The sequence below is a fragment of the Anabrus simplex genome, chromosome 2, assembly GCF_040414725.1.
Source record: "Anabrus simplex isolate iqAnaSimp1 chromosome 2, ASM4041472v1, whole genome shotgun sequence".
NCBI lineage: Eukaryota > Metazoa > Arthropoda > Insecta > Orthoptera > Tettigoniidae > Anabrus > Anabrus simplex.
In genome coordinates, this window is record NC_090266.1 from 52,784,200 (window position 1) to 52,804,624 (window position 20,425).

At 40.5% G+C, this 20,425-nt stretch overlaps 1 protein-coding gene across 1 annotated transcript in view; it reads left to right on the top strand.

The window, feature by feature from the left end:
* Positions 1 to 731: 731 nt before the first annotated feature.
* The window catches only part of LOC136864932 (adipokinetic prohormone type 2), a 28,755-nt gene continuing 9,061 nt past the window's right edge, over positions 732 to 20,425 (top strand). The window contains exon 1 of the mRNA XM_067142340.2: positions 732 to 850. Coding sequence (XP_066998441.1) covers positions 840 to 850 — 11 coding nt within the window. The 5' untranslated portion in view covers positions 732 to 839. The remainder of the gene's footprint in view (positions 851 to 20,425) is intronic.

Consider the following 20,425-nt stretch of genomic DNA (forward strand, 5'->3'; position numbering starts at 1 on the left):
CGGCAAAAAATATCCAGTGATGAGCTATCCACACCAATAAGATGTAATTGCTTAGAAGTAGTACTACAGCAGATCATGGGTACGTTCCATTTGCCATTTATTATAATTTTCCTTGCATTCTTTCACAACTTCCTTAGGGTGGAAATAGTGCCTTTTGATCACTCACTCCTCAAATGAGCACCTTGTGAGTTGCAGAATGAAGAGATCTGGAACAATTAGTGAAACTTGCTCACCTAGTGTTGATCAGTAAAATAGTTTATGGAAAAGGTGAAAGCATTTCATGTGAACGGAGGACAAACAGTTGTTTGCTTTGAGTATGCTTGTAAGAGGTGTGGATTTAACGGAAATACCATATATATTTTATTTCTCATTTAGAAGTCAATGTGGTTACCCATGGGAAACGTGCCCAAGTTGCCACAGGGAAGTCGACACGAATACCTTTGATATATTTCGAGAACGGTATCGTTCTCGTATCGATGAGAGTGAATATTCCATTTAATACACAACATACAATTGAGTGTCTGCTGCTTCGAGAGACCGGTTCTCCTACGTGATTGGTGGATGTATCGAGCCGAATCCCCTCTTCGCCCTCCGGGGAGTACGTGGTGAGTGGGAGCGGTCGAACGGGTTGGAACGAGAAAGAAAGCGAGGGTGGAAATCAAAAAGAGAATGGGATACAGATTGGTGGTGGGCAGCGAGCTTTCATGTCACTTCGTCCAGATTGCGCCGTTGTCGCTATGTTATAAAATATCGCGCCAAGGCGATGGGAACATCAGACACGGAGGAGCGACCGTAAGACTACCACCGCTAGCAACCCTCAGCTTCTTCTCATCTCAGCTATGGCGTGCTGGTAAGTGCTTCAGTACCTCACACTTGTGTACGATAACTTGAATCTAATGGAGAGGTTCTTAAACATACTCACATATTCATGACAAAACATCATTCAAATGTTGAATGATAATAATATTATTAATAAAAATAATAACCATAATAATAATAATTTAAAAAAATCCGTTCGGATTGAAAATACCATAATCACTATAAAATATCAAAACCATCTTAGTAAACAGTGCTGGTGATAGTATTAATATTTGTCATTAATCACAAGCAGTCGTATCAGCACACTATTTGTTTCCATTTTTTTTTCTTTTTTTTTTGCTATTTGCTTTACGTCGCACCGACACAGATAGGTCTTATGGCGGCGATGGGATAGGAAAGGCCTAGGAATTGGAAGGAAGCGGCCGTGGCCTTAATTAAGGTACAGCCCCGGCATTTGTCTGGTGTGAAAATGGGAAACCACGGAAAACCATCTTCAGGGCTGCCGACAGCGGGGCTCGAACCCACTATCTCCCGATTACTGGATACTGGCTGCACTTAAGCGACTGCATCTATCGAGCTCGGTTTTATCCACTTAATCCAAAACCGGTTTTCAGACTCTAAGGTCTATCATCAGTGTTAAGATTATTTAGGAGCGTGTCGTCAAAATGAGTTAAAATAAGTTTTAAAAAGTTAAAGTGGAGCCCCGTTGAGATCAACTGTAAAATAAGAAAAAGAAAGGACACGTGTAAGAGTGTGCAAAGTAACAATGTTGTTGTAAAAGGTGCGACAAACCTATGGTAATGTTTTAAATCATCTTAACACTGTCGATGGACCCTACAGAGTCTTAAAACCAGTTTCGGATTAAATGGATGGAAATACTGCACTGTTTGTGATTAGTAATTATAATAAAATTTAAAATATTCTTTAACTAATAGAATGTAATGTAGATTGATTTGCTTTCAGTTTGGAGCAAAGAGTAAATTTCTCACCACCTCTAAACGGTGGTTTTAATACGTTAAACAGTATAATGCTCCCATGTGTTAGGGCGTAAACGTGCGCTTATGAACTGTCTTCATGTTCGAAGTTCAAGCCACGCTCAACAGGTTGTTTGCTCTGTCAGGACTTCAGCTCCGCCGCTTCCGCTGTAGAAGCTTGAGCCCAATCAGACAACACTCTCTCATTGATTTTTGCACGCGTTTCAGCAAATGTACCATGAACGTCTAAGGTGATAACTTCATCAGGTATTGCCTTTCCATACCGACTCAAATGAATGAATTTTTCTTAGCTCATTCTTTTTCACATCAGATATTGAAAGATTTCGGTTTGAGCCTGATGTGATCTTTGTAACAATATTCGCCTTAAATGTCATTATCTTACTTCCAGGATAAGTCTGTCGGTTTTTTCTTGAGTGGCGGGGAATTTAGAAACTGTTATTTCTTTCCTAGTTCAAATATTTTCTGTAGAGTACAGTAACAAACGGGGCGTACTAGTCAGACACAATGTAATTGTTAAGGAAGCCGTAACAATGTAAATGGAAAGAAGGTGGTTAATAAGTGAATAGAGGTAAATTTCAGTTTAATTTCACCTGTAGACAATGGGAAAAATCATCAAGATTTCCAATATTTAATTGTAAAGGAAGCATGTATTTGAATATATAATTGTAGCTATTGTACCACATTAGCTGTTGTGCAGCAGTAATATCAGCTTTAATTTTAATTTCATGTGGCTATTTCTAGCCGGGTGCAGCCCTTGTAAGGCACACCTCCGATGAGGGTGGGCGGCATCTGTCATGTGTAGGTAACCGCGTGTTGTTGTGGTGGAGACTACTGTTATGCGTGGTGTGTGAGTTGCAGGGATGTTGGGGATAGCACAAATACCCAGTCCCCGATCCAAGGCAATTAACCATTTAGGGTTAAAATCTCCCACTTGGCCGGGAATCGAACCCGGGACTATCTGGACCAAAGGCCAGCATGGAGCTGGACAGTAACATCAGCTAATGGAGATGAGAGGGAGCGAAGAGGTGACAGAGGCCATTGTTGATTAGTTTTGAGGGCTTAAAATCTTTAGTGGTTCTTTGTTATACACTAGTGGGAGCAGTCTCTTTCCAGTTTCCACTTAGTTAATTTCTAACTGTTAGGTTTTTCACTTTGCCGAAACTAATTTATGATAAAATATAAATTAGAAAATGCGTGAAAAAGAAACAACTTAATTAAAGTAAATATCATTAATTACGGTACACTTTTACATTGTTGATCGTTAATTCGATAATATATATAACATCAGTTGTTGCTGATGATGTGGTTCGAGTCATCAGTCCATATACTGATTTGATGCAGCTACCTTATCCTGTGCCAAATTTTGTATTTCTATGTAACTCATACATCCTACATCTGCTCTAATCTGCTTGTCATAATCATACTTGTTCTACCTCTTCCGTTTTTACCACCTACACTCCCTTCAAAAACCAACTGCACAAGTCCTGGGTGTCTTAAGATGTGTCATATCATTCTATTACTTCTCCTCGTCACATTTATCTAAATCGATCTTCTCTCACTAAGTCGATCCAGTATCCCTTTATTCGTGATTCGATCTATCCATCTCACCTTCAGCATTCTCGTTTAACACCACATTTCAAAAGCTTGTATTCTCATTCTTTCTGAGCTGGTTATTGTCCCTGTTTAACTTCCGACTAAGTAGTTGGCGTGCTGGCCTTTGGTCACAGGGGTCCCGGGTTCGATTCCCGGCAAAGTAGGGAATTTTAACCATAATTGGTTAATTCCTCTGGCACGGACTGGTTGTGTGTGTTGTCTTCATTATCATTTCATCCTCATCACGAGGCGCAAGTCGCCTACGATCGTCAAAAAAAAAGCCTGCCCCTGGCAAGCCGAAGTCCTACTACCCAAGTAACAACATTCATATACTTCTTTTAAGACTTCCTTAATCTAATATTTCCTGCACACCTGACTTCAGGAACAAACCTTGAACAGCATTTTTCAATTCAAGTGGTGGTAGGGCGATTTATGATGATATACCTACGGAAAAAACACCCTTTCTGAAATCTTTCCTATGTGTAATTTTATTAACCTATTTCCTTCTTTTTCAGGTGTAATTTGTTGCTTTTCAGCTATTTCCTAAATTTTATTTATTCATACGTTAGTTTATACAGACTGTAAAACGTGACAGCTTCATTGATTTTCCTGTATGCATCATCCATATTGCCTACAACCATACATCACCCTTCCACTTCTCCTTCAACCATTCTTGCTTTGCTTACATACACTATCTATATACTTAATTCAATCACCTGTATTCTTTTCAGACCTCCCCATTTTTTAATTCTTGTATTTTCGCCATTCATCAATCCGGTCTCATATCTCCCGAGTTATCCACTGATCCCTACTTGATCTTACCTGTATTCCTTAATTTTCTTCAGCTAATGGTGCGCATATCGAGGTCTGCTAGGTATGCATTTATTTTTTTGTTTTGACTACTTCCAGAAGTCAATCGCTATAGTGAACTCTATTACTTCTCAAGATATTAAGATTCATTTTATTTCACATTCAAACTGGACACACTGTATTATACTACATTACGTCTTTACTGGCTAGACTTTGTCCTTACAGTGCACTTTGTCTTTTTAGCATTTGTTACATCAAATTTGTTACGTTCATTGACCTGTATCAGTCTTAACCTTGGCTTTGACCATATGAAAGTGACTGAGATATGAGCGATGCTAATAATGCCATTCCTTGCGCTGCCAATCTCTGCTATGAATGGTTTGAAAATATCGCTCATAGGGTCGGCTTGTGAGGAAAGCAACGGGAAACTACATCATTGCTCGTTTCGTAAAATGACTCTACAATGAACCCCAGGCCATCTAGGACCTGTGCTGGTAGAGCTGTTGAGAATCAAACCAGACGTCGTGCTGAGTACTCTTAAGCTAAACAAACAATCAAACAAGCAAACAAACACACAATAAATAATAATAATAATAATAATAGTAATAATAATAATAATAATAATAATAATAATAATAATAATAATGGTTCCAGACTGAGTGACTCAGACGTTGCATGTGCTGGTCTTCTGCCTCCAATCTGGCAGGTTTGATCCTTACTCAGTCCGGTGGTATTTGAAGGTGCTCAATTATTTCAGCCTCGATTCGGTAGATTTACTGGCACATAGAAGAGCTCCTGCGGGATTAAATTCCGGCACCTCAACGTCTCCAAAATCCGTAAAATTAGTTAGTGGGACCGTAAAGCCAATAACATCATTATTACAATAATAATCGTATGGTCTTCGCTACCGTTGCAAGTATTTTTAATTTCGACGCCGTCTATCGGCCTGCTCGTCAGTTTCGACGTACCGCTTCACTTTAGGCCTACTAGATGGCACTGTTAACCCAAACCCTCTTGGCCGTCTATGGCTGAGTTTTAATGAATTTTGTCGTGTGAACATCAAATGTGTCACCAGAGATGTTTTACTTGCCGACATCGTACGACATGAAGTGTCAAATGGACTTTCAATGTGAAAACATTACTTAGCCGTCAAAGTAGGGGTTCACATACCAAGAAAAACGTAAAATTACGTGGTTTTCTCAATTGTGCCAAAAGTTGAAAGGCTAAAGGGCCCAGAAAGGTTTCACATTATGAGTCTTGGATAGTTCTATCAAACTAAAAATCAAATTTCGAAAATCACTTCCGGTGTAAAAGCAGTTCCGTAAAATCAGTCGAAAATAGCTTCATACTTTACTCGTCTTCTTTTTTATTCAAACCCCAGCCAAATTAACTTATTTAAATAATTATTTCTGTAATGCGTTCCTTGATTCCATACCCTCAGGCGTTTTCTGAGTTTTGAAAAATGTCCACCACTGCCCTTGAAGCGCTGAGTCCGGGGGAAAACCCGACCCTGGAGTGTAAACTGATAAATAAGAAGAAGAAGAAGAAGAATAAAAATGTCCACACTGCATGTAGTTATGAGGGCTTAAGTGAAACTCTGCATTGATTCACATTAGCGCCCGTAGTGCTGCTTAAGTGATAATAATAATAATAATGTTATTTCCTTTACGTCCCACTAACTTCGGAGACGCCGAGGTGCCGGAATTTAGTCCCGCAGTAGTTCTTTTACGTGCCAGTAAATCTACCTACACGGGGATGTCGTATTTGAGCACCTCCAAATACCACCGGACTGAGCCAGGATCGAACCGGCCAAGTTGGGGTTAGAAGGCCAGCGCCTTAACCGTCTGAGCCACTCAGCCCGGCCTGCTTAAGTGAAACAATGCATTAAATCACATTAGCGCCCGTAGTGCTGCTTAAGTGAAACTCTGCATTGACTCACATTAGCGCTCGTAGTGGTAGGGAAAGGCAACCTGCTAATCTAATCGACCGGACAACGACGTTTAAGAAAATGATTGTCATTTTCAGGAATAAACAAAGAATATATTTTCATAATTTATCATATTTTGTTTACCTGAAATTCGTAGCTCATATATTTAGGATGTTTTTAGCATTGATTGGCTTTTTTGAGTGGATTTTTCCTGCCCTTAAAAATTCCGACTACCTCTCCTGGGTTTGAACCCGCTACCTTCGGCTCCGGAGGCCGACACCCTACCACTGACGCACGGAGGAAGCGGTTAGGCTAAGCAAACCGTGGTAATTTTTATCTATAGCGTCGTCTAACCAGATTTCTTCTGTTAACGGCTTAACGACGCTCTAACACGTTCTAGTTTTCGGCGCCGATGGGAAGGAAACTGGCTAGGATGTGGAGAGCGGCGGTGGCGGCATTAATTAACGAACTTACTTGATGTGAAAATGGGAAACCACGAAAAACCATTTTCAGCTATGCCGATGATGATGTTCAAACCTACCTCCTTCTGAATCCAAGATCACAGCCACAAAACGCGTACCACTTTGCCAAGTCACTTCGTGGATGGATTCCCAAATCGGCCTACGAGTGTTTTTATGTAGGAAAAATATGTGAGTAATGCAAATATTGTTCGTTCGTTCGTACTCTGTTTACCCTCCAGGGTCGGTTTTTCCCTCGGACTCAGTGAGGGATCCCACCTCTACCGCCTCAAGGGCAGTGTCCTGGAGATTCAGACTTTGGGTCGGGTATACAACTGGGGAGAATGACCAGTACCTCGCCCAGGCGGCCTCACCTGCTATGCTGAACAGGGGCTTTGTGGAGGGATGGAAAGATTGGATGGGACAGGCAAGGAAGAGGGAAGGAAGCGGCCGTGGCCTTAAGTTAGGTACCATCCCGGCATTTGCCTGGAGGAGAAGTAGGAAACCACGGAAAACCACTTCCAGGATGGCTGAGGTGGGAATCGAACCCACCTCTACTCAGTTGACCTCCCGAGGCTGAGTGGACCCCGTTCCAGCCCTCGTACTACTTTTCAAATTTCGTGGCAGAGCCGGGAATCGAACCCGGACCTCCGGGGGTGGCAGCTAATCACGCTAACCACTACACCACAGAGGCGGACGCAAATATTGTTAAACATTGTAAACTTATGGCGTGTGATATACGTTTAAAATATCTCGGTATTCGCTGTACGACGGTAAACTAAACAGCACGCACTGTCGAAGGGTTTGAATGTTATGTCTCGCATTCTTGAAGTTAACAGACAAATCATTGAGAATAAATATAATACTGGGGGAAGTGCAGTTAAGGTAAACTAAAATGAATGGAGGTATCAATATCTTACTGGGAGACAAAAAGTTACAATTTGCTTTACGTTGCACAGGCACAGATATGTCGTATGGCTACGATGGGATAGGGTTAGGAGTTAGAAGGAAGGGGCCGTGTCCGTAATTAAGGTACAGCTCCATCATTTGCCTGGTGTGAAAACGGGTAACCGTGTAAAATCATTTTCAGGGCTGCCGACAGTGTGGTTCAAACCCACTATCGCCTGAATGAAAACTCACAGCTGAGTGACCCTAACCGCACGGCCAACTCGCTCGGTACAGTTATCACTCAGCTGATAACCAAAATGATAAGCCTATTGATAATTAACTTAGTTATATGTGACTGTCAGTCTTTCTTTTTTTCTTAATCTGTTTACCCTCCAGGGCTCTGCGAGGGATCTCACCTCTACCACCTCAGGGGCAGTGCTCTTGAGCTTCACTCCTTGGGTCGGGGATACAACTGTGGGAGGAGGACCAGTACCTCGCCCAAGTCGCCTCACTTGCTATGCTGAACAGGGGCCTTGTGGGGGGATGTGAAGATCGGAAGGGATAGACAAGGAAGAGGGAAGGGAGGGGCCGTGGCCTTAAGTTAAGTACCATCCCGGCATTTGCCTGGAGGAGAAGTGGGAAACCACGGAAAGCCACTTCCAGGATGGCTGAAATGGGAATCGAACCCACCTCTACTCAGCTGACCTTTCGAAGCAGAGTGGACACCGTTTCAGCCCTCGTACAACTTTTCAAATTTAGTGGCAGAGTCGGGAATTGAACCTGGGCCTCCGGGGATGGCAGCTAATCACGCTAACCACTACACCACAGATGCGGACCACCGTCAGTCATTAGCGATATATGTATGTCCACCTCTTACAATCGTTTCCTGATGCGGGGTCGGGGCTGAGGTGAGATGAGTTTCATGACGTACTTTTACAATGAGTTGCCCTACCTGACGCCAACCTCAGTTGATTACCTAATGAAGATAAAATGAATGAGGGCGAGTAATGTTGGGTGAGGAGGTGGAAAGAAATAATAATAATAATAATAATAATAATAATAATAATAATAATAATAATAATAATAATAATGATAATAATAATAATGTTATTGTCTTTATGCCCCCAATGTCTACAGTATTTAGAGACGCTGATGTGCCGGAATTTACCTCGGCAGGAGTTCCTTTATGTGCCAGTCAATCTACCGACACGAAGCTGTAGTATTGGAGCACCTTCAAAAACGACTAGGCTGAGCCAGATTCGAACCTACCAAGCTGGGTTCAGAAGGCCAGCTCCACAATCGTCTGAGCCACTCACCGCGGCTTGGAAAGAAATCGGCTATGGCATATGAATAGGAACTCTCTCGGCATTTGCCTGGAAGTGAAAATGTGAAATCGCAGAAAACCATGCTCAGGACAGGCAACGGTGAGGTTCGAACCCACGCGGCCCCGAGTCCACAGATTGGCTCCATAGTCGGCCACTACGCTTGGCATTCATCGGCAATACGGAGATGAAATGTACCAGACTATCTTTCTTCCTCTACGTATCTCCAGATGCTGTAATATTTATTCAATACCTTCCAAGCCGAGTTCAAAACAAGAACTTGACACAGGAAGTTTATTCGGCTGTAAAAAACATATCGTAAAATTAAATTTACGTCATCCTCGACCCCGTATTAGGTGATGAGAATAAGGTGTAGATACAAATACATTCTTTGTCAATGACTGACAGTCAGACAGAATAGAGCTGATTGCCAATATCACTTTGTTATCAGCTGAGTGATAACGCTATGCCGCCCAGTAAGCTATGGATGCTTTAGTTCACTTACGAAAACTAGTGTCAAACAAATATACACTGAGTGGCCAAATGTTACGGGAAGACACTGAATGCGATGTTGATAACGAGTTACTCCTCCGTGAGCCCACATAACGTATGAAATACGGCGAGGCGTCGACTCTACAAGGTGTTGGAATCGTTCTTGATGGATATGGATCCACGCATCTCTCACTGCTACCCACAATTCGTCTTATGTGTTTGGTGCGGGGTTCACGGAGCGTACACCAGAATCGACAGTATCCCATAAGTGCTTGATTGGATTAAGATCGGGGGATCTGGATTGCAAATCTATGGTCGTAACTTCACGTCCTCATCCTGCTTCGACTTTCTTCAACTTCATCATATTTCACTTTACTGCCACACGCTTTCGTAGGAAAATATCATTTTAACATCTCTCATTAAACGTGTTTAAAGTGTCATGTTACTTCGCATAAATTCCCGAAGGAAACATGTAATACAAAGCAAATTCCCTTGCGAAGAACGGATAAAGTCCGCCTTTGTGGTGTAGTGGTTAGCGTGATTAGCTGCCACCCCCGGAGGTCCGGGTTCGATTCCCGGCTCTGCCACGAAAATTGGAAAAGTGGTACGAGGGCTGAAACGGGGTCCACTCAGCCTCGGGAAGTCAATTGAGTAGAGGTGAGTTCGATTCCCACCTCAGCCATCCTCGAAGTGGTTTTCCGAGGTTTCCCACTTCTCCTCCAGGCGAATGCCGGGATGGTACCTAACTTAAGGCCACGGCCGCTTCCTTCCCTCTTCCTTGTCTATCCCTTCCAATCTTCCCATCCCTCCACTAGGCCCCTGTTCAGCATAGCAGGTGAGGCCGCCTGGGCGAGGTACTGGTCATTCTCCCCAGTTGTATCCCCCGACCAAGAGTCTGAAGCTCCCGGACACTGCCCTTGAGGCGGTAGATGTGGGATCCCTCGCTGAGTCCTAGGGAAAAGCCGAACCTGGAGGGTAAACAGATGATGATGATGATGAGAACGGATAAAAATGCTAGTTCAATATTATATTTCAAAATACAAAATTTAGAAAGAGGCTTTGTAATAAAAACGTTAGAATAACAGTATGACAAAGGAAGAAAGCGACTAGAAGTGAATAGCTGCTTTCCTTTCCATACCGAACACCGAATATTTATCAACCACCACTGATCTGCATTTAGGGCGGCCACCCAAGTGGCAGATTACCTATCTGTTGTTTACGTAGTCCTTTCTTAAATAATTGCAAAGTATTTTGAAATTTACTGTACATATCCCTTGGTAAATTATTCCAATCCCTAACTCCTCTTCCTATAAACGAATATTTGCGCCAATTTGCCCTCTGAGAGTTTCAGTTTCCTATCATTGCCTGCCGAATTACTTCAATGTTTGCTTCGGAAATGTGAGTGTTCCCAGCGGTATCATTTCAATTATGGGAGTTATCTGGTGCCTAATGTCAAATTATCGAGTTCTTGATTCAGGTTGATTTATATTCTTACCGGAACATTTTTTCTTCAATTTCGAGGGTCGTAGATGTTATTTTGAACGTTTGAACTACGAACTTGTTTGTGAATAATGCATATGGATCAATAAATTTACACTGGATGTTCTCAAATATCTAAGGTAGTCGATGCCATTTTTGCATGTTTAATGCCCCTTATGCCCATGATTCTTATGAGGCAGTCAAATTTTGATAATCTAAAATTTCATACGCCCAAATCTTTGTGACGCATACCTGTATTATCTATTCTGAATAATCCCATAAACGTATCAATTCAGGACAAATGAATCAGGTACCGAAATATACGACGCTATCCATTTCTGCTGGACAGATTGTCTTAGAACTGCTGCCCTGTTTCTTACTATTTGCATGCTTATATATTAAAATATTTCTTCTTCAAGCGAAAAATTCAGCATCAATCCACAAAATGAGAGCCGTCCAATATTCAGTAAATTAATTAACCACTTGAGGGAATTCATAAACCTAATATTCCTTGATCTGGCAGAAGAGATTGATGATGATGATGATGATGATGATGGTGATGATGATGATGATGATGATGATTGTTGTTTTAAGGGGCCTGACATCGAAGGTCATCGGCCCCTAACAGAAGAGATAAAAAAAGCTGTTGATTGTAGTAGTACTGTACGGTGTGAAGGTATAATGAGAGCGTCTTCTGTGAAGATGATTTGATTAGAGGAATTTAAGTTGTGAAGGAAGGATTTTTTTCTAAATTGAGTATTCTGTGGAGAAGCGTTAATGAGTGCACCTTTCTATACTTCTACAATGAACTGACATAATGAGATCTATGCCTGTGATAAGAAAAAAATATTTTCAACGAAGTCAAATTATGAGTGCACAAGTAAGTTTGAAGATTATTCCCAGTGAACCTGACACCGAAACTACCGTAGTTTAATTCATAAAAGAAATTATTTCTGTTCTATTCTCTCTCTCTCTCTCTCTCTCTCTGTCTCACTCTACCTCTCTTGTCTGAAATTACAACAATCGTCACCCAGGTTTAATTTGTAGGACATAATGTTCTTCAACAACCAAGCTATGAAAAATGAGAGGAAAATTCTTTCCTTCCAATTATGCTTCATGGAACTTGTCAAAATCGGGAATATAAAAACCAGATTTACTTCAAATTATTTCCACACTCGACAGAGGTACTTCAGAGTTTGCAGTTAGTCCTAATAATGTGCTGCAACACGTCGGAATTCTGAGTATGAGTTAGTAAGAAACAAACTAGAGTAGCTGGCTTAGCTCTGGGAGCGATGGGCACATCTATGCAAAATAAAAATAATTATGATTTGTGATGGACTGAATATATATGACACTTATTTTATCTACTATTAAAAAAGAATAGTATCATGTAAACGTGTTATCGTAAACCAATGCGATTTTAATAGAGACTCGTCAAGAATGTTAGTGGAAATTATACGAAACAAGACTGAAGAAATATCCTTCAAAAATGTTATTCCATAATGTTGGATTATTGAGATAAGCAGTCAGATCGTAAACATCTTTAGGTGCCCTTCTCATTTAGATGTTGATATTGAAACTCCTCACACAAAAAAAAATCATAATGTGAGCATTATCATTAAGTTATTATTATTGCTCTCGTGTCAGAAACATCTAAAAACAGGGTCTTTCATATAAACTAAGACCGAGCTCATGGTGTTTGTACTCTGACTCTGCCGAACTTGCACTATTGTATGAAATCATACTTCATAAAAGATGCGGGAAGTATTTTCCTTCCTGGGTTACACAGGCATTGTATTGAAAACCACATTCTGACTGACGCAAGTGAGTTCTGCCACTGTAATGTTTGTAATTTCATTCGTAATATTTTCTTTCAGTTCCTCCAATGTGTGCGAATTTGTTTTCGGGTTCACTAGGATAATTAGTTACAGTCCCAATGACAGTTGGACTCGTGTACATCATATCTATTGCACGACGCGTAAACACATACAAACATCACTGAGTCATTTCGACTCCTCAGTCACCTTCTTAGTTTGCTGTAACCCTTAATTTTCGTCGTTTAATTGGATAATAATAACAGCACCATTATCTGTTTACCTCCATTAAAAATTACGCTTGTATTTTTCGAATTTACCGTAGACGCCCAATGGAGTCACTTAGAGTCCTAGAGAGTTATGCATATAAATCAATCCCTTTCTGATGTTACTTTGACTTACATTAGTAGACAGTCATCGTGTAGAACGTAACACTATAATGGATTAGTTCATTATTGTTTTGGATGCCGTTATATTGTTGTGTTTTAAAACCATGAAGTAAGAAACTCTGCTCAACAAAAATCTATAAGAATGACGATATGACCCTTACTGTGTACCAAGGTAAGCGGAGGAAGAATGTGGTGCTTCTGGGGACACTCATCCCAGACGGAATCATCTCTGACAATGAGAAGAAAACACCCTCTGCAGTCACATGTTATAACGAGACAAAGCATGGTGTTGATGCACTGGACCAGGTGGCCCACAAATAATCTACCAGAACAGGGAAAAGGCGGTGGCCAGTTCAGTCTTATCAGAACACGTTGGATCTGGCCGAAATAAATGCCTGCATGCTATAAAAGAAAATCACATTAGTGAAAATAGCAAGATCACAATTTCTGCAAAAGCTAGCTCAATAATTGGTAAATCCTTACATGAACAGCAGAAGAGCTGTCCATATCAAGTGAACAATCCGACAGTGGGTCATTGACAAAGTACTGTCAAGTCAAGAAAAGTTGCAATAAGAATAGGACAATAGGAGTCTGTGGGTCTTGCATTGCCATCCGTACTAGGAAGTGCGAATTTTCAATGGCCTCTAGTTGTGTGTTGAGCTGTTCAAACATATTTTATTCCTTCATACAGTACATTGAAAAGTACAATGTACGTAACAAACTTTACAACTACAATTCTATATCACTTTATTGATGTAAGTCATATTTTTAACGCTTACACTTTTTTAATAGTTGCTCATTATTTGATTTCATGAACTTATCTTTTTCATACCCATAGTTTGAATATGTGCAATGTCTTGATATACTTCGCCAAAACTACCAAAAATATACTGTACAAGTTGTGCAAAAATCACAGAAAACAGGAAAAACAAAAACTTACATTCATACACGTAAACTGGGTTAAAATTATGTATAGAGTCAAAATGACTCCTTTGGGCGTTATAGGAAGGTTGTGGACCCTGGGCGTGCTAGTGTCAAGTTATTTTTATTATTTGTTTGAACGGAACATCTAATTCTCAGGCAATATAAGCTGCAACAAGGACACATTTCCACCCGAAACAATCTAAACCTTTAAGAACTTAAATAACAAATAAAACTTTAAATTAAACACACAACAACAATTCTATAAGTACAAAAAGTCGTAAAATATCAATCAATGACACTATGAAAAAGTTCACAAAAATTCACCTGACACATTAACAGGTGACAAAAATCTTAAAGAAACTTTTCAAAAAAGTACGAGGGTAACGCAATTTTATATGAAGACACGTTATTTGACGTACCGGTATTTATAATGAATGCGGGTCCTCTAGCAGAAACCCCCACTTGTTGTGCCAAAGTTGTGAGTGATTTATTCGGCGACCGTTCAAGATTCGCACCAATGTCATCTAGCTTTTCCTCTGCTAAAACTGTTTATGTGCGCGTATGTTCTTCTACTGAGCACTGAGCCAGTAGTTTTAAATGCATTTAAGACTAAGTTATGTGACTCTGTGCTCGTGAACAACAATAAATTGCTGAACAAATGCATCGCGTCCCCGTCGAGCCGTCTCGTACATAAATTAATTTTTACATACGAAAATACAGTGTTGCAATGATACCTGTCTCACCACGTTAGCAGATGGGATTCAGACTGGCGACTGATGCTTGCGCGGCCGAACATGTGCACGCTTCTGCAAGGTCAAGAACTAAGCGCGCGCCTCCCATACTGTCGCTTACGTATCCGAGAGTAGAAACGTCGCTTAGACAGTCTGAGTTTATATGAGAGACCCTGTATACAGTTACAATGCAATGACATTCACTCTCATTACACACATTTGGACATCATATCATCTTCTGTACAGGAGGGTGGGCAGAGCTGACACTGAAGCATGTGCTTTTCCCAGCATTCACACTTGATCTTGTTAGTATCGATGTAACCCTATCCTGCTAAGGTCACTTTGGATCTGCCCGCAACCACACCTGATTTCATTCCTTTCAAGGATTTCCACATTGTTCCGTTATCTCTGTAGCCAGGTAGTAAGCAATCAGATACTGCTATCTGTCGAGGGTTGTTGGGAAATCTTGTTTTCTATGGCTATAATCTTGCTTCTTTGACTAATCCGATCAGTTTTTGCGATGTTCGTAATAAAGCGTTTCTGGATTTCAGTCTCTGAGCTGGAATGTGAGCATTGAAAGACATGTATCATAATGAGAGGTTGAATACTCCCCTACGATAAATACGGAAAACCAAAATTTGAGAAGGCATTTTCTTTTTCTGAAAACGAAAATCGCATCCATTTGAAGCCATTATTTACACTTACCTATAATATACCTAACTTTAACGTCATTCTAGTCCATTTGAAGAGTTATTACTTGACTAACCTCCAACATAAAGTGAAAATAAAATTATATGAATGGAATCAATTCCTATTTCTAAAGCTCCTACTCCATTATATACAGTTTTAAGGCCCAAGTGCGTTCCCCTGTCGTTTTTGTGCTTGTTATAGTACATGTTCTTCATCATCATCATCATCATCATCTGTTTACCCTCCAGGTTCGGTTTTTCCCTCGGACTTAGCGAGGGATCCCACCTCTACCGCCTCAAGGGCAGTGTCCTGGAGCTTCAGACTCTTGGTCGGGGGATACAACTGGGGAGTATGACCAGTACCTCGCCCAGGCGGCCTCACCTGCTATGCTGAACAGGGGCCTTGTGGAGGGATGGGAATATTGGAAGGGATAGGCAAGGAAGAGGGAAGGAAGCGGCCGTGGCCTTAAGTTAGGTACCATCCCGGCATTCGCCTGGAGGAGAAGTGGGAAACCACGGAAAACCACTTCGAGGATGGCTGAGGTGGGAATCGAACCCACCTCTACTCAGTTGACCTCCCGAGGCTGAGTGGACCCCGTTCCAGCCATCGTACCACTTTTCAAATTTCGTGGCAGAGCCGGGAATCGAACCCGGACCTCCGGGGGTGGCAGCTAATCATGCTAACCACTACACCACAGAGGCGGCCCGTACATGTTCTTGCTGATTAAAAAGAAATTTTACAACCTTTCAAGAATCTTTCATTCTCTAATGAACATTCTATTTATAATATTTCTTGTTCCATTGTGTTACTTGCTATCATTTCCATCAGTGAAAATTTTCACCTTTGAATGTCTTTATTGTGTTTCTTCGACCTAATCATTCCAAGAGCACTTCCGCATATCTTGGTCTGTCTTCATTTTGTATACAACCCTGTAGCCAGCAGATCAACTCCCTGGTCCTCGTTCTATTATTTATTACATATTTATGATTAACCGTCAACGGCCGTAGCCGTGTTGACGTACCGAATCGCGTGAGGTCTCAGGAGTTAAGCAACATTGGTCGTGGTCAAGAAGTGGATGGGTTGCCACACGCTCTAGGTGGGGGGTAAGGGAATGGAGGAGCGGAAAGGAACTGGCCACACTACCGTACGTAAACTCCGGCTCAGGCACACCACTGCGGTGGTTCGGACCTGCCTTCGGGCAGAATACAACCTTACCTTATGATTTATTATTTATTTATTACTTGTTTACTATTGATTATTTATTATTATTTATTAATCCTTGCAGTTCAACTAAGTTGTTGTAAGTATTTCAGCTGTTAGTAAAAAAAAGAGTTGTCTTTTAATAGATTTTTCTCTCTTTCTACGTTCTTACGTAAGTTACTCTTCCGTTCTGAGGCAGGGCCGATAACGTTCGATGTTTGGCCCCTTTAAACAACAAACATCATCATCATCATCAGCGTTCTGAGGCATTAGCTCTTGACGTACCGTTAATTGAACATTTGCCTTGCTGACAAGCGGTGTGTATATTTATTTCAGATGCAGATTCATTTCTTGAGTCATATTAAGTGACAGTAAAGTCTGTATCATTACATCCATTCTTGCTTTGAGTACGAAATGCTTTCGCTGCATTTGCGCATGATGTAATTTTCAGTATTGCAGCTGTGGATACAGGCAGTGAACTGTTTTGTTTTTCTAGGCGAGAGCAAACTACTTTTCGCTCTTCGGAAGTCTCAAGTTTCATAAAATATACTATGCGTGACAAAAAGGACAACTCATATTAATTCGTACTAGCTAACAGCTGAACTCTCACTTCACTGTATTTCGAAAACAAATCCCAAAGGTAATGAAATAAATTACGCGGTGAGCAATCTCACTAGTAAAATGTATTTTTGTGATGTAACATCCACAGTTTTTTTAAATGAGTATACCTTCATCAAATCAAGCTAGTCGCTATTTAGTTTCCTGTAGAGGCTCTTTACCTCGGATGGAGAATGGCCCTTTCAGCATATTGGTGATGAAATCTGCCTTGCAATCAAAACATCGGCAACCTGCATTACATTATCTTCTTCTTATGAATAAAATTCTCCGCTGTCTGTAATGCCATTTATCTCATCAAATTTTGATATATTTATCCGTTTGAGATCAACCCGAGATCATATCAGTAGTTTTTAGCTTTCGTGTCTGTTTGTCTGTTTGTTCCACCATTACGGATAAATGGCTAACTAGATCTCAACCAAACTTCATATTTAGAGTCTACTTATTCAGAAGCAGGTTCTGATATGCACATCATTTAAAAATCGCCGAATAGACTGGGGTTTTACAGGAAGACTAGAAGACTATTTTTCAATTTTCTCGTACACTATTGATTACATGTCATTCAGGAGCCTGTTTTTATATGTATATCTTTTAAATATCACCTAACAGACTAGGGGTTTGTAGGAAGACCAGAAGAGATTTTTTTCAATTTTCTTTTACACCATTGATTACCTCTCGACCAAACTTCATATTTATAGTCTACACATTCAGGAGCATATTTCAATATGTATGTTATTTAAAACTCACTGAAAAGACTGAGGTTTATAGGAAGACCATAAGAGTTTTTTCACATTTTCCGTAACGCTATTGACTATATCTCTACCGAAATTCATATTTAGAGTCTAATCATAGAGGAGCAGGTTTCGATATGCATATGATTTAAAAATCAATGAATAGCCTGGGGATTTGTAGTAATAAAAGAATAGTTTTTCAATTTTTTACACTATTGATTATATCTCAATCAAACTTCATATTTAGAGTCTGTAGTCGTCCAGGAGCAAGTTTTGATATGCATATCTCTTAAAAATTTCTGAATAGACTGGGGGTTTATAGGAAGACCATACGAGTTTTTTTCAATTCCTCTTAAACTATACGTAAAACGTATGTAAATATGTTATGTGTAAAATCTGTGGACTGTATGTGAAACGCCCCTTCATTTTAAATAATTTTTGTTGGGTACATAATTTTGCTTATTCTTCAAATGACGGAGAAAAATGCTATTTTCTACGGGCTTCAAGCTCTGCAGTCAGTGACGGACACCCTTGCAGATGTACAGTTATTTGAAGGATTCATAACAGGAGAAAATCAGAGGATGCATCATATTTATCTCGGTTTGAAGATTAACCCCACCTAATGTAACTGAACACCGAGGAAACATGAATTCGAATTTTTCATTTTTGGAGTCTATCTGTTTGTATATTCCTAAAAGTGGAAAAATGGTGGACGTATTTCAACCAAATCTACTCACTCTGGATTGTGTATTCAGGTGCATATGATCACATGGAGTTGCTATTTATAGGAAGATCATTCTCAAATATTTCCGTTAACATTAGGTTTGTCAAAAGACTGTATATAGGCCTAACAAGTATATGTTACTTCCGCTCCTTCATGCCATGAACGTATTTATCGTACGGCGGACAATAACGCAGATTATTGCGAAAAATTGGATTTTTAGTCCAAGTCCCATTTTACTGTTTTCGGTAGGGCAGGTATTAAGGGAGGTATCATCAACATCAGGGCGCCACGAAAATCGTCAGAGATACAGTATGCAATCTGAGAACCACGGAGAATTTTGCACAGCTTCGGACCAGTAACTCTACCGTACAATAAATTCGGAAATTGTTGTCATTCTCTCTCAAATTTGCTCAGCTTCATCATATTGTCGTTACCGCCCCATACTGTCGTAAAAAATATCATTTTAACATATCGCATTAAACCTTTTAATAGAGTCATGTTAACTCGCATAAATTTCTGAAGGAAACGTGTATTCAACTACAAATTCCCGTGCGGAGAACGGGTACAAATGCTAGTAAATTCATAAACTTACGATACGGTCCAACTAAAGCGGAGTGTGTGTATAATAATGAAAGGCAATATTTTGCTGTTTTTGTCCTTGTTATTATGGTCACCACCTGAAAGTTACAACATCAAGTCGTGGAATATGATCGCAAGAGATTTTTTTGCTATTTGCTTTACGTCGCACCGACACAGATAAGTCTTATGGCGACAATGGGATAGGAAAGGCCTGGGAAGTGGAAGGAAGCGTCCGTGGCCTTAAATAAGGTACAGCCCCGGCATTTGCCTGGTGTGAATATGGGAAACCACGGAAAACCATCTTCAGGGCTGCCGACAGTGGGGCCCGAACCCACTATCTCCCGATTACTGGATACTGGCCGCACTTAAGCGACTGTAGCTATCGAGCTCGGTCACAAGAGATTTACGAACTATGAAAAATGTCCATTGTTCATATATCAAACATGAGAATGTACAGTAAGTTAAACAAAACATAGTAAAGTTTGATCAAAAGGTTTAATGGTGGATAATAGGGTCGAAAACATGAAGTTAATTATTGTTTTCTCTCAACGGCAATTACTGAAAATTAACAAAATGTGAAGATAACTATATCAGCAGAAAAATTAAGTTGAAATGCGTTACGGTTATCTCTAACGGACGCACTCTCTCTAAGAGCTCAATGGGCATTTTGTTCCATACATCATTATGAAGAGTGCGGAGTTCTGGAGTCGTACTTGGTGGAGGCTGATAAATGCAACTCGTATCGCTAATGAATTCCAGGCTTACTCTGTAAGTTTCATGTGTGACCTCGCGATATCTTGACATTTAATAAATTCATCCGCTAGGTGGCATTCCCGTGTACGAGTGTTATCGTCCATGAGAATGAAGTCTGGACTGACTGCTCTGTACCCTGGGCAGTACTTATATCTCCAGGAAGATTTGCAATCCCATAAGTCCATTGGACATTGACCACAGAATTCTTTAAATAGGAAATACAGAAGGAATCTATGAAGGAAACAGAGCTTGAGGTACGGGAAAGGGGGGGGGGGGGGTGGATCAAATATAAACGTAATTTTATTTTTTATTTAAATTCATTTACTGAAAAACACAAAGCAATTGCAGTTAATTTTTGCACATAGTTTCCTGCTTTGGAAATGCATTTGCCCCAGCGTATAGGCAGCTTTTTGATGCCCTTGTCGTAAAAAGGACGGGGTCTTGTCACCAGCCAGTTGTGCACGAAGTCTTCGAAATTCTCGTCATCTTCAA